We start from the raw sequence: 23,613 nt of genomic DNA on the forward strand, positions 1-23,613 counted from the left end.
GCAAAGTGTGATTACCCAGTAAAGTTAATTTAAAATCTGGTATGACAGGTGTTCTCAAGAGATATTCATCTATAAATGTTAGATTGACAATATAAATTTAAAAAATTGTTTTCGAATAGTAATAAAGGGAATTATGCACTGTTTCCCGGGACGCATTTGAGGGGAAAATAGTTAGTCAACGTCAGACGCCGATGTAAAATGCTGTTTTTATATATAAATATGACCTTTATTGAACAAGAGAATGCATGCTGTGTGTAACATGATGTCCTAGGTGTGTCATCTGATGAAGTTTGTAAAAGGTTAGTGCTGCATTTAGCTGTCTTCTGGGTTTATGTGACATTATATGCTAGCTTGAAAAATGGGTGTCTGATTATTTCTGGCTGGGTACTCTGCTGACATAATCTAATGTTTTGCTTTCGCTGTAAAGCCTTTTTGAAATCGGACAACGTGGTTATATTAAGGAGAGTCTTGTCTTTAAAATGGTGTGAAATAGTCATATGTTTGAAAAATTTAAGTTTTGGGATTTTTGAGGAATTTGTAATTCGCGCCACGCCTATCATTGGATATTGGAGCAGGTGTTCCGCTAGCGGAACGTCTAGATGTAAGAATTAAACATAATTGTCACAAGATTTGTAAAAATATGTGCGAAGTGAAGTTGGAACCCTGATGGCTCTGAATCAACTGAGGTATTCCAAAATTGTAGATGAACGGTGACAAAGCCTTCACAAACGATTTAATGGTAATGTTGCGAAGTGGATAGGCTGCAGGATCTCGTAGCCTGACCCATCACAGTTAACATGTAGGTGCTACCAGCTTTAGAACGGGGTATAAATCAATAAACAAATGCCCAAATGGCTGGCCTGTAACAGTAATAGGTTGTAGCGGGACGGGCCTTAACATCTGATTAAGCTTCCCAGTCAGCTGACAAACATGGCATGTTTTGATGTAAGCGGAAATGTCTTTAAACGAGGCCAATAAAAATGACGCACAATTCGATCATAGGTTTTACTAACCCCTAAGTGATCAGAAACGTCATGAGGTGTTTTCAAAACTAGATCACAAAGCTTAGAAGGAACCGCGATCTGAACAATAGCATCACCCACAGCTTTTGCTGTGAGGCATCCATTTCGTCATCAACAACTGATCTTGAACGTTGTAACCCTGGGCAACACTCCTGAACCTCAACCGGAAGTACTTGATCAAATAAACTAAGGTAGGATCAGCGGACTGCTCCATCACAAGATCACTACAGGACAAAGATAATCCATTAAATTATTAACCTTTGCCTAACTGTTCGGTTATGTGTTGTGTAAATTCCGTTTTGACCGTAGTGTCAGCACCACATGGAGAGAATACCTCCAGGATTCACTATGTTTTCATCGATAATCCCTACATGGGATGGGGTATGAGAAACCACCAGAGGAGGTACATCACGCCAGACACGACTACAGGCTAAGTTGTTACCAAAATCACATGAACACCATTAATGGGTATAAATGGATACACCCCAAGGGGAAACTTCACCTTGCACTAGGTCAGATATGTTTGACTTTGTGCAAGGGTACAGACAATGTATTCAAACCTATCCCTTGAATCAGGACACTGGTTCCTGTATCTGTCTCCAAAACAAACAATTCAGAGGCACCAGTGTCTCAATCTTTACTGGCACATCACTTCCCAATAGTGAAACAACCCTCTGTGACAAATGGCAAATAATCAGTACTAAAAGGTTTGGACAATTCTTGAGCTTGCGCAACAGGATTATCATGAGGAACAGGCCCAGCTAACGCAACAGGTTTTACATTTGTGCTGGCCAATCTGCTGGCCTTTTTTCCAAGAACAGGACATTCATTCTTCCAGTGGCCTTTACCCTGACAATAATTACAGATTTTACTTACATCATTCTGTCCACATGAACCATGTTCGGATCTAGATGGAAATGCGTCATTACCAGAACCAAAGGAATTTGCTGAACGAAATCCACTTGAACTGTTCCTCTGCCCTCAATCTCGCATACGGGATCCTCCAAAGCTGCCTTTGTGGGTCAATACGTACAGTTGAAGTCGGAAGTTTACATACACTAGATTGAAGTCATTAAAACTAGTTTTTCAACCACTCCACAAATATCTAGTTAACAAACTATAGTTTTGGCAAGTCGGTTAAGACATCTACTTTTTGCACGACAAGTCATTTTTCCAAAAATTGTTTACGGACAGATTATTTCACTTATAATTCAGTATCACAATTCCAGTGGGTCATAAGTTTACATACTGTGCCTTTAAACGACTTGGAAAATTCCATAAAATTATGTCATAGCTTTAGAAGCTTTGGTCAGGACGTGGCAGAGGGTATTTTGTTTATGTGGTTCGGGGTGGTGATTTTTGTAGTAGGGTGTTTGATTTATTATTTCCGGTTTTGGTTTGTGGTATTTCTATGTGTAGGTTAATGGGGGGTTGGACTCTCAATTGGAGGCAGGTGCTTTCTAGTTGCCTCTGATTGAGAGTCCTATATATGGGTAATTGTTTGGTGTAGTGTTCTGGGAGATTGTTTCTTGTTTTGCCTGTGTGAGCATGACAAGACTGTTTTGTTGTTCGTTCTTCGTTTTGTTGTTTTGGTGTTCTCTTTATTTGAAATAAATATCAAGATGAGCATCCACATTCCTGCTGCGTTTTGGTCCTCTATTCCCGACGACAACTGTTACAATGGGAAAATCAAAAGAAATCAGCCAAGACCTCAGAAAAAGAATTGTAGACCTCCACAAGTCTGGTTCATCCTTGGGAGCAATTTCAAAATGCCTGAATGTACCACGTTCGTCTGTATAAACACCATGGGACCACGCAGCCGAGATGAACGTACTTTGGTGCGAAAAGTGCAAATCAATCCCAGAACAACAGCAAATGACCTTGAAGATGCTGTAGGAAACAAGTACAAAATTATATATATCGACAGTAAAATGAGTCCTATATCGACAACCTGAAAGGCTGCTCAGCAAGGAAGAAGACACTGCTCCAAAACTGTCATAAAAAAGCTAGACTACGGTTTGCAACTGCACATGGGGACAAAGATCGTACTTTTTGGAGAAATGTCCTCTGGTCTGATGACACAAAAATAGAACTGTTTGACCATAATGACCATTGTTATGTTTGGAGGAAAAAGGGGGAGGCTTGCAAGCCGAAGAACACCATCCCAACCGTGAAGCATGGGGGTGGCAGCATCATGTTGTGGGGGTGCTTTGCTGCTGGAGGAACTGGTGCACTTCATAAAATAGATGGCATCATGAGGAGGAAAATTATGTGGATATATTGAAGCAACATCTGAAGACATCAGTCAGGAAGTTAAAGCTTGGTCACAAATGGGTCTTCCAAATGGACAATGACCCCAAGTATACTTCCAAAGTTGTGGAAAAATGGCTTAAGGACAACAAAGTCAAGGTATTGGAGTGGTCATCACAAAGCCCTCACCATAATCCTATAGAAAATTTGTGGGCAGAACTGAAAAAGCATGTGCGAACAAGGAGGCCTACAAACCTGGCCAAAATTTAAAATAGCTTGTGGAAGGCTACCGAAACGTTTGACCCAAGTTAAACAATTGAATGGCAATGCTACCAAATAATAATTGTATGTAAACGTGATTAAAGAAATAAAAAAGATGAAATAAATAATTCTCTCTACTATTATTGTCACGACTTCCACCGAAGGTGGCTCCTCTCCTTGTTCGGGTGGTGCTCGGCGGTCGTAGTCGCCGGTGTACTAGCTGCCACTGATCCTTTTTTCTTTTTCGTTTAGTCTTGTCTGTTTTGTTTGTGCACCTGTTCCTTGTTTAGGTTGATTAGTGTGGGCATTTATTTTCTCTCCACCCGCTTTGTTTCGTGCGGGTTTATTTTCGTTTCCCTGTTTTATATTGGGTGACGTTATTTTTGTTAATCATTTTTCATTCAGGTGTATGTCCTTAGGATTTCGTTCTATTGGTTATTTTGGACTGTGTATTTTTGGTTCTGTGCCTGTATGTTTTTGATGGACTTTATTAAACTCTTGTGATTGCATTTCTCTTCTCCTGCGCCTGACTCCTACACCCACCTCTCGTAGAGAGACATGACAATTATTCTGACATTTCACATTCTTAAAATAAAGTGGTGATCCTTATTGACCTAAAACAGGGAATGTTTACTATGATTAAATGTCAGGAATTGTGGAAAACTGAATTTAAATGTATTTGGCTAAGGTGTTTGTAAACTTCCGACTTCAACTGTACTCATCTGCCAAAACAGCAGCTTTAGATGCAGTCCGTACTTTATGTTCATTTATAAAGTTAGCAAGACGATCAGGGATAGATTCTTTAAAATGTTCGGGGACAAACCCTCTTGACTGCTGACACAGTACACCAACGATTGAATTGAGTTAACAAATCCTATGAAAACTCAACACGGGACTGTTTTTCACCTTTCTTCAGCGTTCTGAAACAGTGTCGATACGCTTCAGGGACCAACTCGTAAGCGTGCAGGACAGCAGTTTTAACCTTTGTGTGATCGTCGCTATTTGTAGGGCTAAGAGATGAGTAAGCCTCTTGAGCCCTACCGGTCAAAACACACAGTAGCATCAAAGTACAGTCTGCATCAGGCCAAGCCCAAGAGTCTGCTACACTTTCAAATCTCGTAAAAAATAGATCAGGATCCTTTTCAGTAAATTTAGGCAAAAGGCGGAGAACGATCAAGGGAAGAGCGTCCCATTGGGGAAGTTGAGTAGACATTCTCAAAAGAATTCACCTGAAAGTTTGCCTTCTGACAAGTTCTAACCACTGATGTTGCAACTGCAGTTCAGCTTGTTCCGTATCCTTATTCAAACTTTCCAGATCTTTGTCATGATTTAGCTGCAATAAAATTAACATTTTTTTTCTGCTAAAATGTCAATCTAGCACTAGACACAATTGGTACATCCAATAGAGCTGGACTAGGTTCACTCAATTCTGCCTTCAAAATACCAGCTGAAAGCAAATTAGCTGACAGAATAGACCTCACTGTAGCCTTGAGACATGTGTCACTACTCCCAACATGATAACTCACTCAACGTCAGCTGTTCCTCCATAAACTGCATAAGCAACTCTTCAGAAGGAGCATAGGACAAAATCCTCAATAGATGCCATAATGCTACAACTAAATGAACAGATTAGTTGCCCAAACTTTGAACTGCCTTAGTGAGCACCGACTACAGAACAAGAAGTACATAGCTGACTTAACAATGCAAAAACAGATGAGTATTACTTGAGTTTCCCCAAATCCTATTGTTTATCTAACCCTAGTCTTTGGTGGCTTTGCGGCGGGTATTGATGCCCTAGAGCCCGCTGGCACGAAGGAGGAACCAGCTTGCTGGTAACCAACCCCGAACCACGGATGTGCTCCCGAGACAACTGCTCTGACCGCTATCACCACACAAAAATAACAAACGACGCACAACATGCCCCCAGTGGGAACACGCCACTATACCTAACAGGGTGAAAGACCATAACTCTGGGCAATGAGTCATGTCTGCCTCAAAACTTCTCACTGTCATACATTGCAAAGACATCTCACCTCCATAATCCGATGACCCAACAGGGAACAGAACAAAGTGTCTCTAGACTGTACAGGAAAAGTGGCTTTGTGGTCTTCTCTCCACCGATGCACCAAATTAAAACTTGTAATAAATAAACAAGTCTTCAAACCAATACCTTAGAAGGCAATTTCTCTAAACAGCTACAAAAAAAAAATCTACATGCAACTCCCAATATACAATAGGGCATACAAATGGACAAATAGTCATACATGCTTCTGGGACAATACCAGAACTAAGCAAATCACAAGAACCACCAGAGTCACCAATTAGCTCTAATCAATTACCATGTATACTAGGGATAATGTCAAAATAGCCAAGGCAAGATCCAGGATGAGCCCCCATTTGTCACAACCTGGCTCTTAGATGGTGACAAACAAATGAGTCCACACGTTGGCAGTTAAGGACTAACAAAAATTACAAAGGAAGGCATGTGAGGGGTGTAATGGAGATGCATGGATGAAGGTAAAATCTGTGTAGCGGCATTTATTAGAGAGGGGTAAAGAAAGATTTTGTTGGGGCGCCAGGCAGGTATTAACCACGTCGAAAGGTAAAGAGTAGAATAGAGAGAGTACTGCTACCAGACCCACACACCCACAGACTACCTGGAGTGCAGCCTGTTTTCCAGATAGCCAGTGGATAGAAAAGACACCATATAAAATCCACGTCACACCACAGGAGTAACCCACCAATAATACGTCATACAATAATAATAATGGCAAAGCAATTTCATTGAAACAATGTACAAGAAAGAACCCAGTCATCAACATTAGAGGATTTGCAATAATCTGTATTACCTTCCTGTGGAGGAGTGCAGAGGTTATGAATGTGGGAGTGTTCATTGATAAAACAAAGGCTTTAAAATGTCCAAGATCTTCTGGCCACATGTCATTAGTACCACATCAATACAGTTAAAATACAATACACAACTTGCAAGTAGGGGTGACAATGGGCACTGCTGTCTCACCCCATCTTCTTTAAGTACTGGTTTGCTGAGAAACCCGTTAATTTGCACTCTACTATATGCTTTATTATACATTGTCCTAATCCAATTAACAAAAATCATACTGCAATTCATTCTTCCTAGAATTGAGAACAGGAAATCATGACTCACCCTGTCGAAAGCCTTCTCCTGATCAACATTCAACACGCACAAAGGTAAGTTTCTGTCTTTGGCCCAAACAATCACATCCTTGGTTAACTGTAGGTTGTATGTTGTGGACCTATTCATAACCCCGCATGTCTGGTCTTCATTAAAACCTGTTGGGGATAGGGGGCAGTATTTGCACGGCTGGATAAAAAAACGTACCCGATTTAATCTGGTTACTACTCCTGCCCAGAAACTAGAATATGCATATAATTATTGGCTTTGGATAGAAAACACCCTAAAGTTTCTAAAACTTTGAATGGTGTCTGTGAGTATAACAGAACTCATATGGCAGGCAAAAACCTGAAAAGATTCCAAACAAGAAGTACCCTCTCTGACCATTCCTTGGGCTTCTTGCCTCTGTTTATTGAACATTTAGGATCTTTGCTGTAACGTGACACTTCCTACGGCTCCCATAGGCTCTCAGAACCCGGGAAAAAGCTGAATGATATCGAGGCAGCCCCTGGCTGAAACACATTAGCGCGTTTGGATAGTGGCCTGTCAGAGGACCATCAGACTGGGGCTCGTGCACGAGGGCACGAGATGTTTTTATTTTCTCTCCCTTTGAACGAAAACCACCACTCCCGGTCGGAATATTATCGCTTTTTTACGAGAAAAATGGCATAAAAATGGATTTTAAACAGCGGTTGACATGCTTCGAAGTACGGTAATGGAATATTTAGAATTTTTTTTGTCACGAATTGCGCCATGCGTGCGACCCTTATTTACCATTCGGATAGTGTCTGGAACGCACGAACAAAACGCCGCTATTCGGATATAACGATGGATTATTTTGGACCAAACCAACATTTGTTATTGAAGTAGCAGTCCTGGGAGTGCATTCTGATGAAGACAACAAAAGGTAATCAAACTTTTGTAATAGTAAATCTGATTTTGGTGAAGGCTAAACTTGCCGGGTGTCTAAATAGCTAGCCCGTGATGGCTGGGCTATGTACTTAGAATATTGCAAAATGTGCTTTCACCAAAAGCTATTTTAAAATCGGACATATCGAGTGCATAGAGGAGTTCTGTATCTATAATTCTTAAAATAATTGTTATGCTTTTTGTGAACGTTTATCGTGAGTAATTTAGTAAATTGTTAGTAAATTCCCCGGAAGTTTGGGTGGTATGCTAGTTCTGAACGTCACATGCCAATGTAAAAAGCGGGTTTTTGATATAAATATGAACTTGATTGAACAAAACATGCATGTATTGTATAACATAATGTCCTAGGGTTGTCATCTGATGAAGATCATCAAAGGTTAGTGCTGCATTTAGCTGTGGTTTGGGTTTTTGTGACATTATATGCTAGCTTGAAAAATGGGTGTCTGATTATTTCTGGCTGAGTACTCTGCTGACATAATCTAATGTTTTGCTTTCGTTGTAAAGCCTTTTTGAAATCGGACAGTGTGGTTAGATTAACGAGAGTCTTGTCTTTAAATAGCTGTAAAATAGTCATATGTTTGAAAAATTGAAGTTTTGGGATTTTTGAGGAGTTTGTAATTCGCGCCACGCTCTATCATTGGATATTGGCGAGGCGTTCCGCTAGCGGAACATCTAGATGTAAGAGGTAGTCAAGATATTGGAGTGGCCATCACAACCTGACCTCATACCTATAGAAAATTTGTGGGCAGGACTGAAAAAGTGTGTGTGAGCAAGGAGGCCTACAACCTGACTCAGTTACACCAGCTCTGTCAGGAGGAAGGGCCAAAATTCACCCAACCTATTGTGGGCAGCTTGTGGAAGGCTACCCGAAAAGTTTGACCCAAGTTAAACAATTTAAAGGTAATGCTACCAAATACTGATTGAGTGTATGCAAACTTCTGACCGACTGGGAATGTGATGAAAGTAACAAAAGCTGAAATAAATCATTCTCTCTACTATTATTTTGACATTTCACATTCTTAAAATATAGTGGTGATCCTAACTGACCTAAACAGGGAATTTGTACTAGGATTAAATGACAGGAATTGTGAAAAACTGAGTTTAAATGTATTTGGCTAAGGTATATCTAAACTTCCGACTTCAACTGTATCATCAGTTTTGGCCACCAGACGTGTCCGTATAACTTCTCCCTAGCAAACATTGTGACAATCAACCACATTCTTTGTGAAATACAATTTCGCGATGGGGCTGGTTGTCACAAGTGGACAGCATTTGTTTGATGGCATATAACTCCATGTTGGAATAAGATATAATGATAAGATGGGTTCCCATTTCAACGTAAGACCTTGGCCTTTCTCCAAATATTGAACAGAGTCTTGTTAGATGTACTGGTGCTGAGAAATACACACAAGAGTAAAAAGTGTGACAACACGGTGCAAATATCTACCCCATCTGTCTTTTACAAGGCTGACCATAGTGTTGTGGCCTGACAATGGTAATATTTCTGGGTATGTGAGGCAATGAAAACATCAAAATGGTAGCTTTGAGGTGTTGGTCCTGTTTCATGTTGTGAGATGCTTTTCCACATCTAATCGCCTGCCATATCGAGAGATGCAACTGTGAAAAATGAATGAATGACAAGTGCTGGAGCCTAGATAGATATGACTATCTTGATATGTGAATAACTGTACTATTTGCCAGCCTGGGGTTTTAACCAACAATTTGATTCTTGCCGTTCATTCATATTTAACAAATACTAGCTTTTTCAAACAGAAATTTGCATCCTGTAGCTCTAACTCCAAAACGTTTTGGGACACTGTAAAGTCCATGGAGAATAAGAGCACCTCCTCCCAGCTGCCCACTGCACTGAGGCTAGGTAACACTGTCACCACCGATAAACCTACGATAATCGAGAATTTCAATAAGCATTTCTCTATGGCTGGCCATGCTTTCCTCCTGGCTACCCCAACCCCGGCCAACAGCTCCGTACCCCCCGCAGCTACTTGCCCAAGCCTCCCCAGCTTCTCCTTCACCCAAATCCAGATAGCAGATGTTCTGAAAGAGCTGCAAAACCTGGACCCGTACAAATCAGCTGGGCCAGACAATCTGGAACCTCTTTCTACAATTTTCCACCGCCATTGTTGCAACGCCTATTACCAGTCTGTTCAACCTCTCTTTCGTATCGTCCGAGATCCCTAAAGATTGGAAAGCTGCCACAGTCATCCCCCTCTTCAAAGGGGGTGACACTCTAGACCCGAACTGTTATAGACCTATGTCCATCTGCCCTGCCTTTCTAAAGTCTTCGAAAGCCAAGTTAATAAACAGATCACTGACCATTTCGAATCCCACCACACCTTCTCCGCTGTGCAATCCGGTTTTCAAGCTGGTCACGGGTGCACCTCAGCCACACTCAAGGTACTAAATGATATCATAATTGCCATTGATAAAAGACAGTACTGTGCAGCCATCGTCATCAACCTGGCCAAGGCTTTCGACTCTATCAATCACCATATTCTTATCGGCAGACTCAACAGTCTTGGTTTCTCAAATGACTGCCTACTTCTTAGACAGAGTTCAGTGTGTCAAATCGGAGGGCCTGTTGTCCGGACCTCTGGCAGTCTCTATGGGGGTACCACAGTGTTCAATTCTTGGGCCAACTCTTTTCTCTGTATATATCAACGATGTTGCTCTTGCTGCGGGTGATTCCCTGATCCACCTCTATGCAGACGACACCATTCTGTATACTTCTGGCCCTTCTTTGGACACTGTGTTAACTAACCTCCAGACGAGTTTCAATACCATACAACTCTCCTTCCGTGGCCTCCAACTGCTCTTAAACGCTAGTAAAATAAATGCATGCTTTTCAACCATTCACTACCCGCACCCGCCTGCCCGACTAGCATCACTACTCTGGACGGTTCTGACTTAGAATATGTGGACAACTACAAATACCTAGGTGTCTGGCTAGACTGTAAACTCTCCTTCCAGACTCATATTAAACATCTCCAATACAAAATTAAATCTAGAATTAGCTTCCTATTTCACAACAAAGCCTCCTTCATTCACGCTGCCAAAACATACCCTCGTAAAACTGACTATCCTACTGATCCTCGACTTCGCGATGTCATTTACAAAATAGCTTCCAATACTCTACTCAGCAAACTGGATGCAGCCTCTAGTCGGCTGGCCCTCGCTACATATTCGTTGCCAGACCCACTGGCTCCAGGTCATCTACAAGTCTATGCTAGGTAAAGCTCCGCCTTGTCTCAGCTCACTGGTCACGATAACAACACCCACCCATAGCACGCGCTCCAGCAGGTATATTTCACTGGTCATCCCCAAAGCCAACACCTCTTTGGCCGCCTTTCCTTCCAGTTCACTGCTGCCAATGACTGGAACGAATTGCAAAAATCGCTGAAGCTGGAGACTTATATTTCCCTCACTAACTTTAAACATCAGCTGTCTGAGCAGCTAACCGATCGCTGCAGCTGTACATAGCCCATCTGTAAACAGCCCGCCCAATCTACCTACCTCATCCCCATATTGTTTTTATTTACTTTTCTGCTCTTTTGCACACCAGTATTTCTACTTGCACATCACCATCTGCTCATCTATCACTCCAGTGTTAATTTGCTAAATTGTAATTACTTCGCTACTATGGCCTATTTATTGCCTTACCTCTTCATGCCATTTGCACACACTGTATATAGACTTTCTTTTTTCTATGGTGTTATTGACTGTATGCTTGTTTATTCAATGTGTAACTCTGTGTTGTTGTTTGTGTTGCACTGCTTTGCTTTATCTTGGCCAGGTTGCAGTTGTAAATGAGAACTTGTTCTCAACTAGTTTACCTGGTTAAATAAAGGTGAAATAACATTTTCAAATACTCTCTCTCACGCAACCGCCTTAAGAGGTCCCTGAACCAAAGTGTAGAAAAGGGAAGTTTGGTTATTGGGACTGACTCCTGAATGTTTCTGCCACTGTCTCTGCGGCCTTAACTGTACTTCACCTGCATCACCTGTACACAACACTGGAATGACAGGTCTAGAACATTGAAAAAGGATAGCGCTCGTACTGTATATCCAATATGGACTTACTAAGACAGGTAAGGTAAGAAGGACACACGGACACACCCACACACATTACAGGTTCATTTATACTGATGTGAGTTAAAATTCCAAAGAGAGAATAATCTGGCAACATTAACCAGCTATCAATTTTTGTGATGTCTGTTTTTTAATCACCTGAATTACCCTTCATGGATAATAATGGATCACTTGACTTGTGTGTCATCCAGCATAAGAAATAATGAGCTCTTTATACCAAACTATGGGGGAGAGAGGGGGGGGGGCGGCGGTTTCACAGATTAAACCTAGTCCTGGATTTAAAATAATTTTTATGGATATTCTCTATTGATCTTGCTTTTTAGTCCAGGATTAGGTGATATTGGCCCTATCAATACAGGAAAAAACATACAATTGAGAGATAGGTATACAATATGTCACTGATGGGCAAACTGGTGAACTAGCTAACATAATGACCAATTGAGTAATGAGAACAAGTGTGAGTTTTGTTTTAGCTTTTTCCTGACCTTAATTCAGAGTTGAGCAAAAATGTAATACCTAGAACTCCGCACCCACAGAAGAGGTCCTATCTGCACTTTGTCTATATGGCTCACATTATCTAGCCCTGCACATATAGTGCTGTCCATATGGAACATAGGACACTAGGGACTTGCTAATCCCATAAAAATTACTGTTAGGCCTTTTGGGAGCCTGAGAGCAGGAGTCAAAGTTGAAACATCAGGGGGACAGGTGGTGGCTCACTGCCCCAGAGAGGAGACCAGGGAAGGCCAGCAGAGATGTGTTGATGGAGGAAGGCTGGACACAAAGCGTGAAAAGACCTGGGCCCACTGCTGGCAAGAGAGAAAGAGCTGCTCAGTCAGCGCGCTGCACCCACTCCGTAGGCCGATGAAAAGATAATTCCCCCAGCACGGACCTCATGCGGCGTCAAACCGTTTGTGTGCGCTGACAGAGCCAGATCAAGCAGAAAGGATATGAGTGGGAAACTTCAAAACCTGCTCATGTTTCTGGATCTGTGAAAGGATTTGTATAACACATTCAGATGTGATGGACTTTCCCATGTTCTCCTGGACAGCCCTTTTTTTGTTGACGTGTTCAAATAATGAATCTCTTATGTTGCCGGGCTCTTTTCCCCCCCGACCCACACCATGTTTCTATTTGTGGTGTAGGGATGCTGTGCGGATCATTCCATCACATGCAGCAGTCCCGAGCATATGGAGAACCGCTGATTCGTCGACTTCCAAGGACCAGGGTGAGTAGCACTGGGGCTGTTTTTTACCTTGACAACCTTGAACAACTCAACTCCACTGATAGCCAGGGAAGCTCAACAAGCATTGACCAAGGGAACCCAGCTGCTTGAAAAGTTGCTGTTTCTCCACAACAAAAACCCTTATCTGATCATCATTAGATACAATATGTATATTATCATCATCTGATAAAAGGTTTTTAGACGTTGAGAAAACAAAGACAAGACTTAGCCCATTGTGCTTAGTAATGTTGCGGTGACAACCAAGCCAGTGGATTATATCAATATTTGGCTGTTTTGTCCATGGTTTTACCAAATAATCGTATCTTAACAAGTGCATTTGAGATAGATAATGTTCAGACGTCAAAAGACTAGCAGAATAATTGTCTTTGTGTTAACACTATTGCTGTTAGCAATAACTAGGATTTACAAAGTAAACCTTTTTGAATTAAATTGAAGGTGGATTTCTTGCACCTTATTCTTCATAGAAGTTAATGTTTGTCTCACTGTGATTTCTGAAATAACTAACAAAATCATGTTACTTTTTTATTCCCATGATGTACACTAAACTGAAGCTCTTAAACCAAAATATGTATGATATGGAAGATGGCAAAGACTGATGAAAAACATTGTTTTCCTCCAGGTGCTGAAATGGAACAAATATGTTTGATCATTTTGCTTATAAGTAAGGCATTATCAGTTGGAGCACAATTCAATGGATACAACTGTGATGCCAACTTCCACAGCCGCTTCCCTGGTGAGAAAATAAATACATTATATTCATTTAAATTCAATACAACTTCAATGCAGGTTATTCATATAACTTTATGAATGTAACATATAACTTTAACTTTACTCATATTGGACTGATGCATGTAACATATTTAGGATAGTGAATTGTTGCTATGTCTTATATATTTCAGAAAGTTTACATGGTTTATTCCGTCTTCGGAAAAACAGTGGAACCTTTATTTACACTTATAATGAAATACAATTTTATTGTTAGCTGTTCAACTGTCTGACGGCCTGGTGGTAGAAGCTGTCTTGGAGCCTTTGGTCCAAGACCCGATGCTGCTTGCTAGATGGTAACAGGGTTAACAGTCCATGGTCTGGGTGACTGTAGTCCTTGACGACCTTCGGGTCTTCCTCAAGCATTGCCTGCTGTAGATGTCTTGGAAGGCAGAGAGCTCGTCCCAAGTGAACTATTGGGCCATCTGCACCACCCTCTGTAGAGCTTTGCGGTTGTGGGCAGTGCAGTTGCCGTATCAGGCGGTGATGCAACCCATCAAGATGCTCTTGATATAGACATTTCCAAATTGAGCTCAAATCAATAAAATTATCATTGTTTTATTTTCTGTGCCAGTGTAAGCCTTCTTTAGTCTTTTTCTTTAGCCTTGTTTAGTTATCCCTCTTTGAAAAAAATGCATGTAAGGCCATAATATGATTTGTGCTGTGATAATAACTGTTGTTGTTTTCTCTGCTCTCTCCCAGCGGAGCGGGACATTAGTGTGTACTGTGGGGTGCAGACAATCACCCTCAAGATCAACTTTTGTCCTGTTCTCTTCTCCGGCTACACCGACACTGACCTGGCCCTCAACGGTCGCCATGGAGATGCCCACTGTCGTGGTTTCATCAATAACAACACCTTCCCCACCGTGGTCCTCTTCAGCATTAGCCTAGCCACCTTGGAGACATGTGGCAATGCCCTGGTGGTAAGGGGCCCATGCTTATTCCAACCACCTGTTTATAATGCCTTCTATCACACCTATGGGTCAGTTTCCTGGAAACAGATTAAGTTCTGGACTAAAAAGCACTTTTGATGGAGATTATTTATTGAGCATGTCTTGAAGTCCAGGACTAAGGTTAATCTGTATCCGGAAAACCCTAAAAGAGTTCATGACAGATCATGGCTCCTCTTACCGTGGCTCCAACCACAGAGCACTTACATCACTCCCAAGCCTTCAATTCTTCTAAAAGGCAGCAAAAAACAAAAGGAGATAAACAACTAAATAAAATGTCCTACTATTAGGAATCATCTTAAAAATGTACACAGTCATCTACAGTGTCTATGTTTTGATGTTGACAACCTACATTTTAGTTTCCAACAGTGGTTCAGTAATTGTAGTGGTGGTTGGGGTTGGGAGAATGGAAGCCTTGGAGAGGTGATTGCTTGTTCCTAGAAACAGCGGGAGAGATTCGAGAGGAGCCTTTACTAAGGTTGCCTTCTTCCCCATTTTGTTGTTTTGATTGTAGGGTGGTTCCTGGGCCGCTGATGCTGTGATAAAGGGAATTGAGTTAGGGATTAGCACGATGAGGGGGCATTAGCTTAATAGTATGGTTGATGTTATCGCCACTGGCCCTCTCTACTGATGGGACCTTTACTCCCATAATGATGGGGATGGGATGGGGCAGGCATTCACCACTGATTTTGTGTTGCAGGTTTCCACGGCTCAGGGGCCTAATGCTTATGGGAACCTCTCACTGGTGCAGATTGGGAACATATCAGGGTACATCGATACACCAGATCCCCCGACTATCATTAGCTACCTGCCAGGTCTGCTCTACAAATTCAGCTGTAGCTACCCTCTGGAATACCTGGTGAACAATACACAGCTGGCTTCGTAAGTGCTGTGAAATAATCCCTCAAGTTTCTATGATGATTTTTATCCATTCACATGTCTACAATTCCTCTGAATTCATAATACAATTAATAATAGAGATAATTCAAAGTCAGTGAAAAGTCATATGAATGTGTCAGAATTGTGTTGTCAATGGACTTAATTGATTACCATTTCAGATATACTGTACATAGGGATGCAGTAAACTGAAAATGACCAAAATGAAAAATTATTGGAGAGCACAATGAAGATAACACATGATTTGAGAAGGTTATAGAATCTAAGTTTTATGTTAAAAGAGAATGATGTATCACACTGACATATGGTCCATTTATCAAGATATCTGAAAGTAAACCAAGATAAACCATATGCAAATGTAACTCAATGTTGGATATAAATCAGGCAATAAAACATGTTTAGCATAACTTTCATTTTCATGTTTATTCAAGGTCAGCTGCTGCAATATCAGTGAAGGACAGCAATGGTACTTTTGTCAGCACTTTGAGTCTACTGCTTTACAATGTAAGTACATTTTACAAATTACACAATTGCATTTTCGCTATGGTACACTTTCACTGCTAGATTTACTAACCATATTATACAGGCAAAGTTTGCACCCAGGAATAAAATGTGCATAGAGTGCCTTCAGAAACTATTCACACCCCTTGACCTTTTCCACATTTTGTTGTATTACAAGGTGGGATTAAAATGGATTTAATTGTACTCTGTAATGTCAAAGTGGAAGAAAAATTCTAACATTTGTAAAAAATAAAATAATAATAATAATAAAAAACATGTCTTGATTAGATACTGTATACCTTCAACCCCCTGAGTCAATACATGTTAGAATAACCTTTGGCAGCAATTACAGCTGTGGAATAAGTCCCTCAGAGCTTTCCACACCACCTGGATTGTACAACATACGCCCATTATTATTTTCAAAATTCTTCAAGCTCTGTAAAATTCGTTGTTGATCATCGCTAGACAACCATTTTCAGGTCTTTCCATAGATTTTCAAGCAGATTTAAGTCAAAACTTTAACTCAGCCACACAGGAACATTCATTGTCTTCTTGGTAAGCAACTCCAGTGTAGATTTGCACTTGTGTTTTAGGTTATTGTCCTGCTGAAAGTTGAATTCATATCCAGGTGTCTGGTGGAAAGCAGACTGAACCAGGTTATCCTCTAGGGTTTTGCCTGTACTTAGCTCCATTCCTTACATTTTTTATCCTGAAAAACGACCCTGTCCTTAATGATGACAAGCATACCAATAACATTATGCAGCCACCACTATGCTTGAAAGTATGGAGAGTGGTACTCAGTAATGTGTTGAATTGAATTTGCACCAAACATAAGACTTTATTCAGGATAAAAAGTTAATTCATTTGCCACAGTTTTTGCAGTATTACTTTAGTGCTTTGTTGCAAACAGGATGCATGTTTAGGGATATTTTTATTCTGTACAGGCTTACTTCTTTTCACTCTGTCAATTAGGTTAGTATTGTGGAGTAACTACAATGTTGGTGATCCATCCTCAGTTTTCTACTATCACAGTCATTAAACTCTGTAATAGTTTTGGAGTCAGCATTGGCCTCATAGTGAAATCCCTGAGCGGTTTGCTTCCTCTCCGGTAATTGAGGTAGGAAGGATGCCTGTATCTTTGTAGTTACTGGGTGTTTTGATACACATCCAAAGTGTAATTAATTACTTCACCATCCTCAAAGGGATATCCAATGTCTACCAATAGGTGCCCTTCTTCGCCAGGCATTGGAAAACCTCCCTGGTCTTTGTGGTTGAATTTGTGTTTGAAATTCACTGCTCGACCTTACAGATAATTGTATGGGTGGGGTACAGAGATGAGGTAGTCATTCAAAAATCATGTTAAACGCTATTATTGCACACAGATTGAGTCCATGCATGTTATTATGTGACTTGTTAAGCAAATATTTGGTCCTGAACTTATTTAGGCTTGCCATAACTGGGGTGTTGAATATTTATTGACTCAAGATATTTCAGCTTTTCATTTTTTATTAATTTACTTAATAAAATACGAAAAACATAATTCCACTTTGACATTATAGGGTATGGTGTGTAGGCCAGTAACAAACAATCTCAATTTAATCAAATTCAGGCTGTAACACAACAAAATGCGGAAAAAGTCAATGGGTGTGAATACTTTCTGAAGGCACTGTAGAGCAAAATGGTCAAATAGAAGTCAATCATAAACAATGTCCCACAAATATATACTGCTCAAAAAAATAAAGGGAACACGAAAATAACACATCCTAGATCTGAATGAATGAAATCTTATTAAATACTTTTTTCTTTACATAGTTGAATGTGCTGACAACAAAATCACACAAAAATAATCAATGGAAATCCAATTTATCAACCCATGAAGGTCTGGATTTGGAGTCACACAAAATTAAAGTGGAAAACCACACTACAGGCTGATCTGATGTTGATGTAATGTCCTTAAAACAAGTCAAAATGAGGCTCAGTAGTGTGTGTGGCCTCCACGTGCCTGTATGACCTCCCTACAACGCCTGGGCATGCTCCTGATGAGGTGGCGGATGGTCTCCTGAGGGATCTCCTCCCAGACCTGGACTAAAGCATCCGCCAACTCCTGGACAGTCTGTGGTGCAACGTGGCGTTGGTGGATGGAGCGAGACATGATGTCCCAGATGTGCTCAATTGGATTCAGGTCTGGGGAACGGGCGGGCCAGTCCATAGCATCAATGCCTTCCTCTTGCAGGAACTGCTGACACACTCCAGCCACATGAGGTCTAGCATTGTCTTGCATTAGGAGGAACCCAGGGCCAACTGCACCAGCATATGGTCTCACAAGGGGTCTGAGGATCTCATCTCAGTACCTAATGGCAGTCAGGCTACCTCTGGCGAGCACATGGAGGGCTGTGCGGCCCCCCAAAGAAATGCCACCCCACACCATGACTGACCCACCGCCAAACTGGCCATGCTGGAGGATGTTGCAGGCAGCAGAACGTTCTCCACGGCGTCTCCAGACTCTGTCACGTCTGTCACATGTACTCAGTGTGAACCTGCTTTCATCTGTGAAGAGCACAGGGCGCCAGAGGCGAATTTGCCAATCTTGGTGTTCTCTGGCAAATGCCAAACGGCTTGCACGGTGTTGGGCTGTAAGCACAACCCCCACCTGTGGACGTCGGGCCCTCATACCACCCTCATGGAGTCTGTTTCTGACCGTTTGAGCAGACACATGCACATTTGTGGCCTGCTGGAGGTCATTTTGCAGGGCTCTGGCAGTGCTCCTCCTGCTCCTCCTTGCACAAAGGCGGAGGTAGCGGTCCTGCTGCTGGGTTGTTGGCCTCCTCCACGTCTCCTGATGTACTGGCCTGTCTCCTGGTAGCGCCTCCATGCTCTGGACACTACGCTGACAGACACAGCAAACCTTCTTGCCACAGCTCGCATTGATGTGCCATCCTGGATGAGCTGCACTACCTGAGCCACTTGTGTGGGTTGTAGACTCCGTCTCATGCTACCACTAGAGTGAAAGCACCGCCAGCATTCAAAAGTGACCAAAACATCAGCCAGGAAGCATAGGAACTGAGAAGTGGTCTGTGGTCACCACCTGCAGAACCACTCCTTTATTGGGGGTGTCTTGCTAATTGCCTATAATTTCCACCTGTTGTCTATTCCATTTGCACAACAGCATGTGAAATATATTGTCAATCAGTGTTGCTTCCTAAGTGGACAGTTTGATTTCACAGAAGTGTGATTGACTTGGAGTTACATTGTGTTGTTTATGTGTTCCCTTTATTTTTTTGAGCAGTGTATATTAACCATAAAGACACTATATTCATTTTATCTCCTTCTGAAATGCAAATCAAAGTTATTTCATATCTTAATAGAAGTTCTATCACATCCAGACAAAGGAAGTATTGAGTAGTTTTCATGATTGGAAATTTGACAGTTGATATGAAATACAGGGGCAGTGTAGCTATTATACATTTACAGGTCAAATAACTAATTACAGATTATTCCAGTAACGGAGGAGGTTTCTGCCAATTTACCCTAAATTTATTGCAAAAATGAATAATACAATTGAAAGAGTATTTTTTCGAACTCAGATTACAAATCCAGTGCAATTCATGAATCCTGTCCTCATCTAAATGTTAATGAGGGATTAAAACAATTGTGACTTGTTGATTTCTTTGTGTGTTTGTCTCTGTAAAGGACTCGTCATACGTTCAGCAGCTGTCAATCCCTATGGCGGGGCTCACACTGAAGACACGTGTGTTTGCAGCAGTCAAAGCTACCAACTTGGACAGGAGGTAACCAATCATTTAATTTCATCAAGAACTTCCAAGAGCCATATAACATGTCTGCAGACCCTTCTTGAACTTCGGCAATAATGGAATGTACATTAGGGACTTGATTGGTGGGAAAGTGACAACCACGGCAGCGGCAAAAATGTTTCCGCAGTGCAAACGTATGTATTGTTAGAGTAGGACGCTGATCTAGGATCAGGTCTCTTCATGTCCATGTGAATGTTGTTTATTATGATCCAAAAGTTAACATTGATCTTAGATCAGCATTCTGACTCTGAGATGCTTTATGAATACTGGCCCTGAACTGTATGTTCGACCTTAGTGAGTGCATTTTTTTTTAACTTTTGGAGTTAGATAATACTATAATATTACTTAGCAGGAACGTAAAAATACACATATTTTCACTACACACAATGTGAATCATTATCCCACTGCCCTAAATACAGCTCTGCAGTAGATCAGATTGGTTGTGAATGCGAAAGAAATTCACACCTCTTTAGGCTTGGTGCTACAGTAGCTAGCGGAGTAGAAGGCTTCTACCCCCAAGCCATAAGACTTCTGAACATCTAGTCAAATGGCTACCCAGACTATTTGCTGTGCACCCCCCTCCCCACCCCCTCTTTACACCACTGCTACTCTCTGTTGTCATCTATGCATAGTCACTTTAATAACTCTACCTACATGTACATACTACCTCAACTAACCGGTGCCCCCGCACATTGACTCTGTATCGGTACCCCCCTGTATATAGTCTCGCTATTGTTATTTTACTGCTGCTCTTTAATTACTTGCTACTTTAATCTCTTATTCTTATCCATATATTTTTTTTAACTGCATTGTTGGTTAGAGCCTGCAAGTAAGCATTTTACTGGAAGGTCTACACCTGTGTATTCGGCGCATGTCACTAATAACATTTTATTTTAACACTTGAAAAAGAAAAGAGATCCTCACACTCTAGGAGCTCAGATACAATAATTAAATAACCAACATTTCGACAGCCAAGCTTCTGATAGGCTAATTGACATAATTTGAGTCAATTGGAGGTGTACTTGTGGATGTATTTCAAGGCCTACCTTCGAACTAAATGCCTCTTTGCTTGACATCATGGGAAAATCAAAAGAAATCAGCCAAGACCTCAGAAAAAAATTATAGACCTCCACAAGTCTGGTTCATCCTTGGGAGCAATTCCCAAATGCCTGAAGATACCACGTCCATCTGTACAAACAATAGTACGCAAGTATAAACCCCATTGGACCATGCAGCCGTCATACCGCTCAGGAAGGAAGGTGTTCTGAGGGAAAAAAGGGGGGATGCAACTCAATATTATTATATTTATCAATCTAGCTTATGAGTTTTAAATTTCCACTTCCTCAGATGGAAGGAATTCCAACCATAAGTTAAAAGTGTGAAAATGGAGCATAATTCAGGTTTAATACACTTTTCTCTCTGCAAGTATTCTGACCTTGAACTTAAGCATGAGAATAGCATGCTACTCACCTGCTATTTGTCTGGGGTGGAGATCAAAGAAATGAATGTGTGGTGGAGGTGTGTTTACAGATATGCCGTATTTTGACCTTGACTTCATTCCCTCATTCCACCACTTTCATGCACAGTGAACACGGTTGAAGTGGAACAACCTCTTTATTTTCTCAGATTAAAATAACATTCTCCATGCACTGTAATTTACAAATTGATAAGCGCTATTGATAAGAGCTAGGTAAATGAGTAAGCTGTTTGGATAAGGGGATTGTACATATACATGACAATTGTTTTAGATCTATTTTACCTTATGATCGCTGGAGACAAAGTTTAGGAAATGCTGGACTTATAACTTGCAGATATGAAATGTGGAGACCGAAGTTATACGCTTCTGTAGCCATGCGCAAATGTAACCCACCAAGTTGATTTTTGATTTCTAGAGTGCCCCAACTTTTCACTGTATTTCTTTACCATCTATATTGTGCTAAATATTGTCCACTATCAGTAGACAACATTAGTTATACCAGCATACATTTATTTCTGTCACTTCAGTGTTACTTTCCTTACATTTTGTATCATTCCATTACATTGTTAGTTTATCTTTCTTTCCTCTGTCACGTTCGTGTGGTTGTTCCTGAGGATCGCTAGCAATAGTGAATCATATTAGGCTAACAAATTCAAAGTTGTGCAGTAATTTGGAACTTGTAAACAACTTGAATCATTATGGAATGCAGACCACAAAAGGCAGTTTAAACCTTGAGCCTGGCGACTGGACAGTTGAGCTGTTGTCAGAGTTCCATGATTATTAGGGTATATTTATAGGACTACTGTTCAACCCCTATTGTACTGTCACGGTTGTCGTATGAAAGAGACCAAGGCGCAGCGTGCGTATCGTTCCACATCTTTATTACTATGTGAAACTATGCAAGACAGACAAACTATAAACAAAAACAACAAACCGTGACGAAGAGGTGCTACATGCAAACTCAAAATAATCTCCCACAAACACTAGTGGGAAAAACAACAACTTAAATATGATCCCCAATTAGAGACAACGATGACCAGCTGCCTCTAATTGGGAATCATACAAAAAACCCAACCTAGAACACAACATAGAAAATGTAAACTAGACAAAAACCCAACATAGAAAAAAGAACCTAGACCACAACAGAAATGTTAAACTAGACAAAAAAAACTAAATAGAAAAAAGAAACTAGAACCAAACATAGAAATAAATAAACTAGACAAAACCCCCCAGTCACGCCCTGAGCTACTCTACCATAGAAAAATACGAGGTCTCTATTGTCAGGACATGTACACTTTTCTCACCTTCCAATATTTAATGGATTAAACAATTTAATATGGCAACTTTCAGAATGAATCAAAACACAGAATTTTTGATTCCCCAATACTGTATGTGTTGTGTGTAAAGGCTCTCCAAATCTGTTTTTTATTTTTCATAAATACTTTCCAATCCCAAAATAATATACAAGATCAAAGTATCTTTAAATCTACCAATTAGTGCTGAAAAGGAGACAAAATATGTATGTATTTACATGGCTCTCTTTCATTGATCCCTAATATTGTAAACCGTTCTATATATTCTAGTGAATATTATTTAACATACAGTACCAGTCAAAGGTTTGGATTTTTCTTTAGTTTGACTATTTTGTACATTGTAGAATAATATTGAAGACATCGAAACTCTGATAAACACGTGGAATCATGCAGTAACCATAAAAGTGTTAAACAAATTAAAATATGTTATTTGAGATTCTTCAAAGTAGACACCCTTTATGACAGCTTTGCACACTCTTAGCATTCTCTCAAACGGCTTCACCTGGAATTTTTTTCCAATTCTCTTGAAGGACTTCTCACATATGCTGAGCACTTGTTGGCTGCTTTTCCTTCACTCTGCGGTCCAACTCATCACAAACCATCTCAATTGGGTTGAGGTCGGGTGATTGTGGAGGCCAGGTCATCTGATGCAGCACTCCATCACTCTCCTTCTTGGTCAAATAGCACTTACACAACCTGGTGGTGTGTTGGGTCATTATCCAGTTGAAAAACAAATGATGGTCCCACTAAGCGCAAACCAGATGGGATGGCGTATTGCTGCAGAATGCTGTGGTAGCAATGCTAGTTTAGTGTGCCTTGAATTCTAAATAAATCATCACAGACAGTGTCACCAGCAAAGCACCCCCACACAATCACACATCCTCCTCCATGCTTCACGGTGGGAACCAAAACTACAGAGATAATCCGTT

General features: G+C 40.9%; 1 protein-coding gene across 2 annotated transcripts in view; it reads left to right on the forward strand.

The window, feature by feature from the left end:
* Positions 1-23,613, forward strand: part of zpld1a (zona pellucida-like domain containing 1a) — an 89,573-nt gene that overhangs the window by 28,875 nt on the left and 37,085 nt on the right. The window contains exons 2-7 of one of the 2 annotated variants that reach the window (NM_001165392.1): positions 12,869-12,951; positions 13,589-13,702; positions 14,437-14,657; positions 15,385-15,566; positions 16,013-16,085; positions 19,773-19,870. In NM_001165392.1, the coding sequence (NP_001158864.1) occupies positions 13,597-13,702; positions 14,437-14,657; positions 15,385-15,566; positions 16,013-16,085; positions 19,773-19,870 (680 nt within the window). In that variant the 5' untranslated portion in view covers positions 12,869-12,951; positions 13,589-13,596. Of the gene's footprint in view, positions 1-12,664; positions 12,952-13,588; positions 13,703-14,436; positions 14,658-15,384; positions 15,567-16,012; positions 16,086-19,772; positions 19,871-23,613 lie in introns of those variants that run through there. The other variant, XM_014195688.2, reaches the window with a different exon arrangement.

Source organism: Salmo salar, chromosome ssa04 (genome assembly GCF_905237065.1).
Source record: "Salmo salar chromosome ssa04, Ssal_v3.1, whole genome shotgun sequence".
Classification (NCBI taxonomy): domain Eukaryota; kingdom Metazoa; phylum Chordata; class Actinopteri; order Salmoniformes; family Salmonidae; genus Salmo; species Salmo salar.